We start from the raw sequence: 16,100 nt of genomic DNA, 5'->3' as shown, positions 1-16,100 counted from the left end.
ACTAAAATAGTAAAATATAACATTAAAATAAAATTGCAAAAATAAAAATACACTTTTAATGTTTTCAATGCAATAATATTATATTTTGTACTAACTACGAAATTTTTCACAACGTCACCCGTGTCTATAGTAGGCGCCTACTTGATATAAGTTAGGCTCTAAGCTGTGAAGCTTCACATAGTGTGGTCTGTAGAAGATTAAAATAAATAAACTGTAAGATTTAATTATCAAATATATATAAAAATTATTTATTTAAACTATAAACATGTATCATTTAAGAAATTATTGTAAAGTTATGCTTAGATATTATTAATATGTTTATGCTCAATATGATCATAAATAATAACAAATTATTTAACAATAATTGTAAAATTTAACGAGAAATATTTAAATTTTATGGTTTTCAAAGCAGTCTGAAATTGATTTTACCGCTACCTATTCTGAATTCATGTGATAATCTGCTCTCACCCTCGCAGTACAACACAATAATAATATTAACCATTGTTAATGTTGGACGTTTGTAAAAAGTATTTTATGTATAAAAAATGTTCAATATTCCATTTGAATTTTTAACAAATAAAATATCATGAAATATAACAATACTTCTCAACCTGGGGACCATGGTTATATGACTGGGTGCCGGGTGGTCTTGAAATATTTATTTCATTTAAAATATTTTCGGTCATTTAGTTATATTATAACTGACCATAAATCATCCGATCACTAATCATTGTTGATAAAGTATAATGTTAGATTACTGTTATTAAATAATAATAAAATTGTTAGGGGGGCCTTGGGCCTTGACAGTTTTAGATTCTGAGCGGAGTGATGAATGTATTGATTTTACCATGATGTGTGATTTTTTTTTTTTGTGTCTGTCATCACATTTTGGGGCAGTAAAAGTGCTTCGATTTTTGACTTCAGTACCTCGTTCGATCAGAAAGTGAATCTAGTTGGTACTTTTTTTTTTTTTTTTTGGGGGGGGGGGGGTTAAAAGTGAAAAATTCTTATAACTTTTCTAAATAATCGAAAAAAACAACTAAAGTTTAAAGGAAAAACGGGAAATTTTACGCACACTTATTTTTCGACAAAATCGATTTTGGTTTTTGATGTAACTTTAAAACAAATGACCATAGATACATGAAATTTTCACCAAATGTTCATAAAAGTATATTCTATCCACCATGCAATTTTCGAAAATGTTCGACTTTAGTTGAACTATTCATAGTCATTTGAAAATTTCGATCATTATTAGTTTTTTTTTAATTGATATCGATAAAAATTTATTTTTTCGGCAGAAAAGCTTGAAAATTTAATACAAGACTCCTAATGTATTGTTACAATAGCAGTTAAAAAATATTAAAAATACGTAGGCACGATTTTTTTTATAAGCATTCAAAGTTCAAATTTTGACTAAATACGTAAAAATTACGGCAATGTTCAAATTATCATAAATATATAATTAAAAGTTTTTCTTTTAAAATCTAAGATTTGTAAATTGAAAACAAGGCTCCTTACATATTTTTACATTAGCAGGTGAAAAATAAAGAAATACATGGTCACAATTTTTTTTTATAAGCAATCTAAGTTTGAATTTTGACAACATACGTAAAAATCACGAAAATTCGTAAATTATTTTAAACTAGAAATTCATAAAAATTTTTCTTTTTAAATCTAAGATTTGAAATTTTAATACAAGGCTACTGACATATTTTTACAATAGCAGTTAAAAAATAAAAGAAATGTTTAGTCACAATTTTTTTTTACAAGCATTCAAAGTTTGAATTTTTACAACATGTGTAAAAATCACGAAAATCACTAAAATTCGAAAATTATTATAAACTAGAAATTCATAAAAAATTTTCTTTTTAAATCTAAGATTTGAAAATCTTTAATAATCTATAATATATTCTAGACAGATAAGCCGTCTTCGCTCAGAATCGTTTTCCGTATACAATGATATAATATCATTGGATTCAAATTTAATTCCATCCATTACAGTAACCCACTTGTAACCTACTGTACAGCAGAGCGACATCCACGACTTACCCGCCTTTTACATTAAATTTAGGGGGCAATATAACAAAAAAAAAATTAAGGGTTCTGTAATAAATACAGATAATATTGGTTATGATTTCACATTATGAATACTAAATATAAAATAGTGGTCATCCTATTTCAAATTAATATATTTTATAACGTTATGAGTTTATGTCTAAAGACCGGATTTCCGTACAAATGCATATATGTTATGGCGTGTTCTAAATTTTACAGAAACAAGCTACAAATTCAAATCATAAGATGTAGATTACTTTAAACATGGTTTATGTTGCAAAAATTGCGTGTTTTGGGATTTATGCATAAAATTGTACGTTTTGAGATTTTTTATAAAAATGTACTAATTAGTATTTATGTAGTTATGTTCAAATTTTGTTGTATTATTTTGATCGTTGCTATATTATGTTGATATATATGGAGTTCCTTTTATATAATATAATTATATATATCGATATAATATGACGTAAATAAAATAATGATTATTAAAATAGTCAATAGATTATTGATTACACGTACACGGTACACATAGAACAGGACTACAATCCATCCGCAGCACCCAGAAATTTTAATCAAATATTGTAAAGTCAATTGCTTATAGATATACAGGGTGTCCCACAGAGATCTGACATTATGACAAATGAAATAACTTTTGTTCTAATCAATATTTTTTAAAAATTTATTTTAAATATAATCCATAGACACTTGAGCTACATTTTTAGAATACCTACATTTTTTATTTTTTATTTATACATAAGCTTATTGACAGACGTGTGGATGCTCCCTTTCTCCTTTCTCTAGTTAATTTTAAAGTTCCCTCTCACTTTACTAGGTCTAATTTTCCCTTTGTTATTACTTATTCCCATCCACAGCACCAACTACGGTAGAAATAATCCTATTCACCGTATGATGCACACTTTTAGCGAGCACCTAAGCATCTTTTAAAACGCTTTATTAATACTAGTTCAGTCTGTTTTATTATTTTTACCTTAAGTTTTTTTTTTGTTTTTTTTTTTTTTTTTTTACATAATGACACTTGTCTATTTTATATATTATTTTGGCGTTTGCTTACTTTATTGTTATATCTTTCTTAATCTTTATTATAAACTGTTTTATCTTTTTGGGCTCCAAGCCCGTTCACAAATAAATAAATATAACGTACCTATGCTCTAAATGGGTATGTATAGCCGTTAAAGCATTGATGCATATTATGTATAGAGGCAAATCCGTTATGTTAAACATTAATAATTAAAATTTTAATAAAAGACATACTATAAATTGTTTCAAAAGTGGTTTTAAAAATAAAAATTTGTAATTTTAATTTTTTTTTATAAGGTCACAGATGCTTACGAAAATAAATGTTTAGTAATAATTGGTACTGAAAAAGTACGAAGTATAATACATGTATTATTATTAATAATTTGTTAATTATAAATACATACCTTTAGTATAAGTATTAAGTAACACATTTTAGGTATATTACACAGTTGGTTGCTCATTTCTCGGGTAAAGTTTAAATTATTAATATCCTTTTTTTTAAATTAAATTTCTGCTCTTAAAAACCTTTTTTGTGTTAATTATTATTATTATTTTTTTTTTTTTTGTGAGCCATTTTCTAGTTTCTGCCGAAATTTAAAGAAAAAGTTAAGTAATGGTCCATAAAAAACAGATCATTACTCCAAGTGGAGCCTTCATAATATTTAAATGCTTTGAATATTTTGTATATAGATCTTCCACAAAGATACATCCATAAGTGATTGATAACAGTATTTTTATTTTTATTTACCACACATTTAACAACACGTTTAAAAATTATAATAATATGAACATTGAACATTCAATTTATAGATGTTTATCCTATGAAACCGTGCATAGGCAATTGAACCGTTTTGTTATTTTAAAAAACCCTGTTGAATATGCAATATTTGTTCGTAGGTATATTATTGTTATAAGTTTTTACAACGCGTTTGTCATTTCATAAATTAGGGTAAAAGTGTTACAAATTAAATGGTTTTTCACATCTATGAAAAGCATTGTTATAATATATATATGTCTTGTGCTAAAAATAATTTAGTGTTTTAACGTTTGTGCTTTTCATGGATTTTAATTTAAATTTGTAACTTTTACGATTATATTGATAAAAAAAAAAAAAAAACCACAAATCTTATCGAAGCATTGCCTAATCGTGAATACAATATTTTCCAATTAAAATATCTATGAACAGACATCAATGTCATGAACTAGGGAAGTTAATTGGAAAAAAAATTTAAAAAATACCTACTCAATATTTAAACTTGGAAAATGAACCATATAGTTTTTAGGGTTTAATGTGTTTTTTTTTTACTCAAAAATTATTTTGTACTCACCTATTTAGTACCTATTACAAACATACATCAATTTAAGAAACGTTTAATAAAAATAATATGGTTTTTTCGTGTATTTTCGTTAAACGTTTTAATTTTTACAATATAATATATGTGATACATTTCAGCTATTTATTGGTACATTTTTTTAAAATAATTTCAAAGTTCAAAAGGTACAAAAAAATATCGACTCGTAATGCTGCATATATTTTCTGAGTGACCTCGATATAGGGCCCGCGAGGTTATACGAATGTTTGCTCTTATATTCTATTCCGCTGAATGCTGATCTAAACTTCAAAATCAGCATATAAAAATAAACTGTTTGCCCAGTACCTATCCAGATATGTATGGGTATGAGCATTTATGACAAATATTCTGTTTTAAGATATAATATTCAAAGTAGATATCTAGTTTAGGTGTATGATGGCTATATGGTTATTATTGCTGTTTGAAAATAATTAAAAAAAATTAATGAAAATAATGCGTACTTACCTAAATATACGTATTTAACGTAAATTCGTTAAACTTTTATATTTTTGGTTACGTAGCCATAAAGATTCCTTTAGAAAAATGTATTCTCCCTCTTTCATAAACATATACTAAAATAGGATATATTAATACCACGCATAATTTGGGAAATTATGTCATATAAAAGAATAACTAAGTCAGTTATAAATTTAGATTGCTATTAGCATCAGTGATGGCGGCGTATACAAGGAGGTTGTTTTTGGGTTCAATTCCCCCTTTAAAAATTAAAACATATGTGTGTATAGTAATAATTATTAATGATGATATACTGAATGGTATCCTTGACCCGAAATTTCTACCCCCTCCCCCTCAAATTAAATTTTCTTTAGTTTATGTACTACACTGTTATATTTGTTGGTTTTATATTCCTTTCTAGATATTACGAGTGTAAATTATACATTTTAAGTGAGAATAAATGTCAAAATGTTTGTACCTAATTGAATGGAACTATTTGGCAGGGAAATTATGTGCCGGGGGAAGATTAGTTTCATGGAATAAACCGGAACCCAGAAGAGTTAAAAATTGGTTTTGATTTGACTTATTAGTTATTAATAATAATATACAAACCCATTATAGTTATGAAAATCAGAAAATAAAATTGCATGACAGTAATTATCTAAATATATATTTATACTTAATTTTCTATTATATTAACCTATTAAATAAAAAGTCACATTTTATATCAACTATTGAATTTTGATATTATAAATATGTTTACCTAATTAGTAATTAAAGATGTCACTTAATAACTTTTTTGGTAATGTGCAAAGTACAAGCGTTATATAGCTTGCACAAACAGCTTTCGCGTGCTTTATCAATAAAAGATTTCATTAAGTCATAATAATCATAATAGATGAAATTGCTGTCGTAGATTATGATTTTTATTTAATACATAATAATATTATATTATTGATGATAAAATAAATTTTTGTATTTTTACTATTTATTTCTTTATTCTTATAAAACTTTAACTATATGACTTTAACTTTAACCATATAGTATATTCATACTTTTTTCGGTTATTTAAATTCAAAGCTAAATTCTCTATTGGGTAAATTGAATAATATTATGTTACTTTTAAATTGAAAAAGAAAAAAAGATATGTAGTTAAAGTTAAGTAAATAAAAAAAAATTCAAATCATTACGTTAAGTTAGTAAGTTAGAATTAATTTAACTTTATTTCATTAATTTTTAATTGTCGGTATAAAAATTGTGATTATTTTTTTAAACAATTTAAACTACTTTGAAAATTATTATATCTTATAATCTACATTATATCACTCACCAGATATTGATCGTCCATACAGTCGATGTGGGGTCCTATTATGGTGAAGTACTTCATGCCTTGCGGAGGAGACGCGTACGGTATGTCAAGAGTGACCTGTGGAAAAGACAAGTCTCTGACTAGGTTGAGTAAAAATTAAATGCACACACGTGTGATAAGTGTGACGACTAGGGGTTACTATAAATCTCTCAAAACCCTCTTCTCTTCTAGTCCCTCTAATTCAGCATACTCACAAAAATCAAAACTTTAATAAGATTTACAAATAAGTTTATAGCTGTCTACATGAAAATAGATAACATGTATTTTATATTCTTCTTGCGTATTGCTTGAAATATGTAATATTTGGAGTTTAGAAAATGGTTTAATTTAAATTGCACTGTTAGAAGTACGGCTAGCAAGAATGTACTAACGATTTTGCCATTATTTTCAAACCAGGTGGTTCTTTAGTTATTTTGGACATAATTTAAAAAAAAATGTATAAATGTTTTCGGGGAAAAAATTGTTCATGGGTTCTAGCTGTTAAAACACTAAGATTTAAAAATATATATAATAAATAGTATATTTTTATACTCAAATTTTTTAAAAAGTTTTTACTTTTTTTATTAAAACATACAGTTTTAATTTCATCTTCGAAAATAAAATATTTGCAGAGTATTTTGATTCATAAAAATCAAATTCAAGACGAGTAGACTATGAGTCATAACAGTTGTGTGGTGACAAGATTTGTTTGATGGGAGTAAATAATTCTTATTAATGTATAATTAATATAAATTATTTATAATATACCTAAGTTATAATGTTGAAATAATGAAATACTTATATAGTCTATAGTTTCTAGTTCATATTATATTTGTATTACCTCATAGTGTTCATATCTTTACAATATCACATACTAACCTACCCACCTACCCATTCTGAATTTTACTAGTGGATGTTACCACGAATAATCTCATTCGCCAAGTTAAGATGAACGGAGTATAATAGTGAATCAACATTTTGTGGCTTAATCGCGTACCACTCTACTTCACTCATTAAAGCTTTAAATAGATACTTATTGTAAACTTCTTTATGTTTTGATCCAAAACAGTTTAAAAATTACATTGTTTTGTGACGACATGAAATCTCATAAAAATTTTTTTTTCAAAAACATTAATATACTTTTTGAAATAATAAGCATCTTTTCGCACACTCTATACATTTTAGGTCTCCTATTTTTTTTTATAATTACTCCCATAAATCACCCGCAAACATCGTTAGTTTCAAATGAAAATAAATGATCAAAATATAGAACTAATTTATAAAACATACGCAGCAATACATACTGAAATAATTTATTGATACAATATACATTTTAGGTCGGTCTAGAATATATATGTGATGCATTAAATATACAGAATTTACATTTCACATGCAATCGGCGTTTACCTTGATGTAGTATCTGACGTATCCGGGTTTGCTCTCGAACGAACAAGGCAGCGAGCTCTGAGGAAGTTGGAACTTGAACGGGAAGTGGTGAATTCCACGCGGCAGAATTGGAGCGGGACCGTCTTGCCGGTCTACTGGAATGCATTTTTTTTTTTAAATTTTCTCAGTGAAGAGTTACTTTTTTACACTTCAATCCTATTTTATTTACGTTCAACGCGAGTGTGGATTATCGTATACATTACATAGTTATAATCGTACACTTATAAACAGAGGTTTGAGTAGAATATTCCGAACTTCAGAATAAGTTATTTCAAATACACTATTCGGAATATTTTAAGAATATTGTTTTCCAAAAGTATCTGAAGTTGTATTCTCAATAATTTTAAAAGTATCAAGAGAGAAAAATATATTATTTAAATTTAATTTAATTTGTATTGTTATTGTAAATCATGAACTATTTTAATAGTATTACACATACAAACATTTAAAAAAACTCGCAATCTTGTAAGTACAATTTATTTTAACATTGACTGTAATTTTAAATATCCCCCCTTACACAAGTATAATTTTGGGATATTTACATAGTATTTTAAATAAATTATTCGGAATACTATATTTATAAAGTATTCGAATTCAATTCGTATTCGATATGTTTTGTATAATTATTTGAGGATTTATTTTAAACATGTTTAAAAAGTACTTTACCCAACCTTGATTAGGTATATATTTTATACGTGTATTTACAAACCTTTTCCGAAGATTAACGATCGGTTGTCGATGAAGTACTGGTCGTCTTTTATAGCTGAACGATCACCGCTGACCAACACTTGCCATTCCGCGTGAGCCTTGCCCCTGAGGACGATTCGGACGGCTGTGAATAATAAAAATAATTTTGTTACTAGCTTATAATATTATTACTTTTGAATTTAATAGAAAATACGCTTTAATATACTATATTAAACGGGGTCGTACACTCATACACGTATAATTATACGCTATATCGATACCAATTTGAAAATATTGTCCAAGGGTGGGTCATCTATAATTAACCTAAGATAAGTTGAATTTTGTATTTTTTTTTTCAGATTTCGCTAGTTATCCCCGTAGTATAACTAAACAGTGATGAACAGGTAGCTTTAACTTGCGTTTTAGTCTTAAAAACTAGTTTGGGAATTACATCACACCTCATCTCGTACAATTGATGTAATGTGATTTTATATAGGTGACATAATTTAATATTTAAATTATTTCTTCTGTACGTAACACATACACTACACAGTACACATAATTTATATAATATATACATGTATTAAATTGTTTGTATACGATACATTTATATATAATGTATTTTATAAACCTACACGCGCAACATAGGTAGGTACGTTTTTATAGCATTCGAAACGAAAAATAGACATATATATTTTTGACCCGAAAACATAATAATATATGTTGTTGTCATTTCTGCGTAGGTATAACAGAAAGCGTTTGCAATATAATATTACGTTATTTACGTCTATAATACACTTACAGAAAACACAAACAATATATGCTATCTGCAGAACACATTTCATTTTTTCCCCGTTCGTTTCAAACGACATCGCCAGATTATTGTATTTTCTATCGTTTATTATTATCGTATCTATGAACTTAAAATTATTATAAAGGAATAAATATTTTCCGTTAAAGCCTAAGAACTTTTATCTCTTGTTCTCAAATGCTTTATATACGATTTTATATTAGGTATTATATTAGTGCGTATGTTTTGAAAATATCTTACAGGTAATGCTACAGGTTTTTAGTTTGGAAAATTAATTTAAATTACATTTTGAATGTTGTCTATCGGCAAAGTTGCCAACCTTGCCTTGAAGTAATACGATTACATACCTAATATAACCAAAAAGTTTAAAAATGTTAGAAATATTTAGGTGTCGTACATACAGGATGAATGTTATTTATATAAAAACTTTTGTGTAAATAAATTCAGTATAATGATTGTGAAGAGATATAAGTGAATCAGATAAAATATTTTCTATACAATAAAGTTATCTGAGTGCAAAAACTTTTGGTATATACCTATGTTTGAAAGACGTGAAAAACTTTTGATGATACATTATTAATTAATAATTTTACCGTTAACAGTATATTATTATAAATCTACTCAAATTGAGATATTGAATTTGTAATACCTTTAAAAAAATACGACGAAAATATTATTCTACAATAATTATTGGTATTTTTTATTTAATCGAGTTTCAACAGCAAAGGTTATTGGCCTTAAACATTAATATATTTTACACAAGAATGAATCATTAACAATAATATATACATAGTAATAATAATAATATGAAAAAAAAAGGATTGAGATATATCTAGGTTAAAATGTAAAATAATTTGAATTATTAGTATTATACACTCGGAAAATGGAAGGTTGTTCTTCGTAAATGATTGGATTTGCTGATTCTTAGTGAAAGAAAATATCGGCTTAACTATTAAGCCATAAGCTAATAATATTATTTATTGTGCTAACCTCACTCCTAAAATAACATACATAATATATATGATAACTTTTCCAGACTGACTGTTTCATCATCTCCTAGCCGGAATTGCTTATGCCATGAGCATGGCATTTTATAATATATAGACTAGCTAAGAAAGGATTTTTCAAAATCTCCGTGGATCTAAAATCCAGTATATATTGATATTCACAGCGGAAATTGATATTTATCTTGTTCATAAATGTTTGCTAATTGCCACAGATTACCACAATAGTATCTAATAGGAGAAATTAGTAGAAATAATAGAAATAATTAGTTTATTTAAAAAAGCCGTAATTTAAAAATTAATTATTTTTATAATTGATTGCCAAAACAGTCAATACTTGTAATATTCCATAATAATTACTATATTATTTAGTGTTTGGAACTAGCCCGGAATTCTAAAAGAATTCTAATAATAATTATGATATATAATAATATTGTACAGTTTTGAGTCTCAAAGAATACAAGTACGATGAATTATCATTAATATGGATTGAATTATAATGTACCAAACTACCAAATACAAATAATATTTTTATACTTTTAAATCTATTTTTAAATAATAGTTCTTATTAAAGATAATTGTGTAACATACTTAGTTATGACGTTGGATTATTTATTGGTGAAGTTTTCGATTAACGTATGTGTACATTGTACTGATATGAACATCGGCTACAATGCTATAAATTTTAAGTTATTGAAATAGATATCTTTATAATAGGTACATAATAAATTATATACAACACGTATATACTTTGTTATTAAGTAAAATATTTATTTTCTACGCTTAACTTAAGTATAATATGCTTTACTTGTTAATTTAGATTATCCTATATTATATTCTGTATATTGAGATTTGTGATGTACATTTTTATAATAAATTAGCCATTCCTCTGTAAACATACCAATACTATATTAAAATAGTTGATGCGGCGTGGTTGCTTCGATGCTGTAATCAGTCATGCGAACTCATGCTACTCATGCAAAGTGATTGAAAGTACGAACTGCCCGCTATCACTAGTTCCTAGTTCCAAAACGCTACTACCAATAGCTAATGACGATATTTGTTGGGCTCAAAACCAATAAAAATTATTAAATAAATAAATAGTTGATGATGAGTTATATTATTGTAATTAGTAAATTATGAAAAGGTAGGTATAAAAATAAAAAGTTTGTACTGCTACACAAGACGTCAAGACTCAATACATTCGTCCATAGACTGAATAATGAATATTAATTGTAAATGTATAGTCTGTAATAGTTTGTTATAGATTGTTTACAGTTTACAGTCTGAATCTACTTTTCTACTGAAACATTTTAAGTTGAAATTAATATTTTATTAGTTACAATATCTAACTTGGACCTTGGTGAGCTTGGTTAATAAATCATCAATCATTATAAATACATGTAGATTTACTGTTCAGTACTTACGTATAACGATGTACTGTAGTCTGCAGGTAGATATTAATATATTATGTTGTAGGAAATAATATTATCATCGAGCATGTGTCAAACGTTCCTAATAATATTGATTTCATACATTGAACACGAGTATAATAAACATGTATAGTAATTACAATCTTGTGTCAATTAGAAATATTGACATTTTAGACAAACAAAATTAAAAACATTGACCGTCGTAAATTATATTTACATATATAAATGTATAAAATAGAAAGGAGTAATTTATAATATCGCGTACGATCTACCTACACCTATTATCTATGTATATATACACTAAGAATTCTTAAATAAGTATAAAACGTGATCTGATTTTTCAACTGGTCGGTAATTTCTTCTGTTTCGATAAAATGTCTTTCACGATTTATTTCGTTTTCAGCTGACGTGAGCGCATTAACTTCAGCTCATCCGTTCTATAATGAGCTTATTCGCATAAAGTTTTAAAATGATAAGTACAGAATAGCTTTGTAGCTTTGCTGATGCTAACATTATCCTTATTAATGTAAGTTTATTATTCGTGATCATTTTTTTCTTTTTTAGATCAGTAAAATATTTGAATATACTATAATTTTGAATGATAACATAATATGAGTACGATAATATGTTTCAAAAAGAGTTTAACTTATGTATGTCTAATGATATACTTTATAATATCAAATACCCGTGGTGAGGTATGGCTTGCAAGCATATCAGTCTAAGAGTTGCCATTGAGTTATCGGTAATCGATACTATTGCTTCATTTGATTTTACTGGCAATAACTGATACATAAGTAAATACTATTCTACATTATATTTTATATTATTTAGAACTTCGTTTACGGTGGCACCAAAATAGTATGTGGTAAATAGTTAATATTATACTGCGTAGATAGTCAACAGTTTAGTATTGATTTTATCAAATAAGACCTCCTTAATTGTAATAAATTCCATTGTTTCTTGTATATATGGCTGGGCCCAGGAAATATCAACGTTCTTATAGCCGTTTGAGTTTTAAAGTTAAGACAAAGATAAAAAATTGGGGGAGTCTAAAAGTAGAATCGTACGAGTAAAAAGTGTCATTAAAACTTTGCATTTGTTTGCTAGCAAAGAACGGCAACTTTTGAGTTCGAAATTCAAAGTGGAATGCTATTGGTGTTAGATAAAACGAATAACAAAAAGTCGCATAACGCTCGATAACCTTACATATTATCTTAAGTTCTTAATCTAACTTAAAAACTAGTGCAACCTCTCCTCAACTTCTCTAGATTTAGTTTCGAATTACTAATATAAACGAAATATTGAGTTATAAATAAATGTCACAACACATATTTGTGTTTATAACATTGGCAATCAATTTCACTAATCATTTTAATTTTAATTTTTATATAATATTGATTATTAACTTTAATTTTTTATTTTACACAGGTCACCAGTCGTGGTATGCGTCTTAATATATAGTTGGTGAATTAATGTATTAAGTTTACGGCTCTGGTTCGACGCATAGGTACAATTACAACACATCATCGTACTTAATCTGAGAGATATTTATTTGAATATATTTTACCAATATATCAGTTATACATTTTCTAAAAAAATTGTATGTAACCAGTTATTAGATGTTTAGATACACTTAATCCGTAGGCTGTTTTAATTTTTTATATTTTACAAGTTAATACATTTAATTTATTATAGTACCTATTGGGTTTTCTGTGTTGTACAAAACTAACTTCAATAAAAGCGACTTAACCTGTACATAAATATAGAATACGTGTATTTAAAGTAGGATGTTTCCGTCAGCAGTTCACATATTAAAATATAACACCTTGATTATCAATATTTAATTTAATTTAAGTCATATTTTTTATTAAAATATAACACCTTGATTATCAATATTAAATTTTATTAAATTCATTTTTTTTTTTGAATTCATGATTTAATGATATACGTTATAAAAAAAACTAACGGAAGTAGAAAATTAAAAACTCTTTGAACATATTTTATTTGAAATATAGATAATCTGTACCTATATATATAAAATAACTTGTCATGGGTGATTCTGGATTCATCATCGCCTAGCCAGAACCACTGAAGATATGAGTATGGAATTGTGTCAGTAAGTTGATTTTAAAATGATAAAACCCCCTAAAACAGGATTTTTCAAAATTTGACACCTATAAAGTATAAGGGTTAAAATGGTTATATAATATAAAGAAAAAAAATTGTTCGTTTGATCGGTTTCATCTCTGTAACAATTTAACTGATTTTAAAATTTTTTATCATCAGAAAGTTACACCGCAATCCCACGAATCAATAGGCTATATTATATTTTGATAAGTTGCCCTTAATTTTTTTATTGCAAATTTGAGATTTTTTATAGAAATAATAATAATATTAAATATATTTTTGCGTATAATATGGTTGCTATTGATTATACAATTTATTATGAAAGAACAAGAAATGTGTTATCAGTACTTACTAATTTTAAAAATTGTTTCACCTTTACAAAGCTAAAAATATGATAAAATATACTTTTAGTTCTGTGTTTTAAACGACTGTGTTAAAAATCTTTTATGGAGATTAAGATAGGTAGGGTAAATCCATGGAAATTTGTCACGGGAAGTTTTCATTATGACTCGCCGGGGATAAACGACGGATTAACCAAAAATGTTGAATCCTATAGAGTGGGTATTTTTAATGTGCAATGAAGTGCACAGGGATCAACTAGTATATATATATGTGTGTGTATGTGTTACGGTAAAAGTACAAATTCCGGTTAAACCTAGGGTTTGCCAGTAAATCCTAGGTTTCACCGATTACTATTGGTAAATGTCCGAAATTTGGACATTTACCAATTGATTTCGGTTAAACCTAAGAATCACAAAATTATTTCATCAAACCCCCAATGATTTTTGTAAATCGGACTTTTATAAACGGGATTTGGTAAATCTAAGGATAAAATATAACAATCGGTGTTAGTAAAATCCGAATTTTTTTTATTAATAATTATTATTGTTGTATAGTATATTAGGTACTACAATAACAACTAGTTTATTAGATACACTCATTTATATAATTATTATTTATTGCATATTACTGTGGTGCTAGTTTACTATTTTATTATTATCATTATATTAATTTACATTTTACTGCTATTGACTTTAATCATGATTATCATATGTAATTTATTATTATTTAAGTATTGACTTGGGAATTTTCATTTCAACGTTAATACCGCACAATCAATAAATTACCCAAAAGATACCTATGAGATAAAGTCGCAACTGTCTTTGACTGGTGGACACAGATTAATAAGAAGTGATTGTTTGAAAAAATTTATGACTAATAGATGTAAGTGCCCATCCAAAAATGTATTGTGCAACTCGCCACAGCTAGTAGCTATAAGTTTGCACAAATAAACAACTGATCGATAAAATTAATTTAATTGTAATAAAAATAATATATTGGTAATTAATTTATTTATAGTACCTATAATATACTAACACTGCAGTAATATGTAATATTAATATAAGTTTATTGTAAAAGTAGATATAGAGCAATAATATAAACTTGTGTATCTAATATAGGTAGGTACTAGTTATTAATGTAGTACTTACTACTTATTATACTTCAAAAATAATAGTTATTTACGATTTCGGACTTTTACTAACACTGATTGTTTATTCTAAGATTTACCAAATTCCGTTTGTAAAAGCCCGAACTAAAAAAATTATTCAGGGTCTGACCAAATAATTTTGTGTTTCCTAGGTTTAACCAAAATCAATTGGTTAATGTATGAATTTCATACATTTACTAACAGTAGTTGGTGGAACCTAGGATTTACTGGTAAATCCTAGGTTTAACTGGTATTCGTACTTTTACAGTAGCATATTATGTAACATGAGTACATACAACATCGGTATATGGTTTGATATATAAGGTATAAAAAATTCCAGTTTTTATGCTTAATAATAGGATTAAATTTAGTCAAATCACAATTATTTTTTTCCAACAAAGGACTACACTATATTGTATATTATATCCCTATTATTATTTTATATGTTCATAATATCACGTAAACTGTAAACAACTTATCACACAGTGATATTTAGAATATTTTATTAAAATTGAATTCAATATATTTCATGTTGGCCGAAAATATAAAATCTTAACACGTGGGACTATATTATTATCAGGGAGAAGTATTCGTGAAAAAATAAAAGAGAAAGTCGCGGTGACGTTATTGCAGCCTCACTTGATAAATAGTAGGTACACGATCTTATAAATTGTCTTTTGTTGTAAAAACGTACAGTGATTTTCAATTTCCGGATAAAGGTAAACTGAGTGATATTTTTACTTACAAACACCCTTTTAGATATTTTTTAAATTAAATAAAAGTAATCTAAACCAGGATTGTCATTTCAACTTTTTGAAGTTATCTTTAAAACTATAGGCCAATATAATAAATCG

General features: G+C 26.5%; 1 protein-coding gene across 3 annotated transcripts in view; it reads right to left on the bottom strand.

Moving 5' to 3' along the window:
- Positions 1 to 16,100, bottom strand: part of LOC107162731 (arrestin domain-containing protein 3-like) — a 105,185-nt gene that overhangs the window by 26,947 nt on the left and 62,138 nt on the right. For 2 of the 3 annotated variants that reach the window (XM_089223005.1, XM_089223006.1), the window contains 3 exons: positions 8,405 to 8,527; positions 7,657 to 7,790; positions 6,232 to 6,327 (listed from right to left, as the gene is read on the bottom strand). In XM_089223005.1, coding sequence (XP_089079131.1) covers positions 6,232 to 6,327; positions 7,657 to 7,790; positions 8,405 to 8,527 — 353 coding nt within the window. The remainder of the gene's footprint in view (positions 1 to 6,231; positions 6,328 to 7,656; positions 7,791 to 8,404; positions 8,528 to 16,100) is intronic. The other variant, XM_089223007.1, reaches the window with a different exon arrangement.

This window comes from Diuraphis noxia, unplaced genomic scaffold, assembly GCF_037042655.1.
Source record: "Diuraphis noxia isolate RWA-SAM2 unplaced genomic scaffold, SU_Dnox_SAM2 contig0003, whole genome shotgun sequence".
Taxonomy (NCBI): Eukaryota; Metazoa; Arthropoda; class Insecta; order Hemiptera; family Aphididae; genus Diuraphis; species Diuraphis noxia.
The sequence above is the reverse complement of the archived record's forward strand: the minus strand, read 5'-3'. Positions and strand labels throughout refer to the sequence as shown.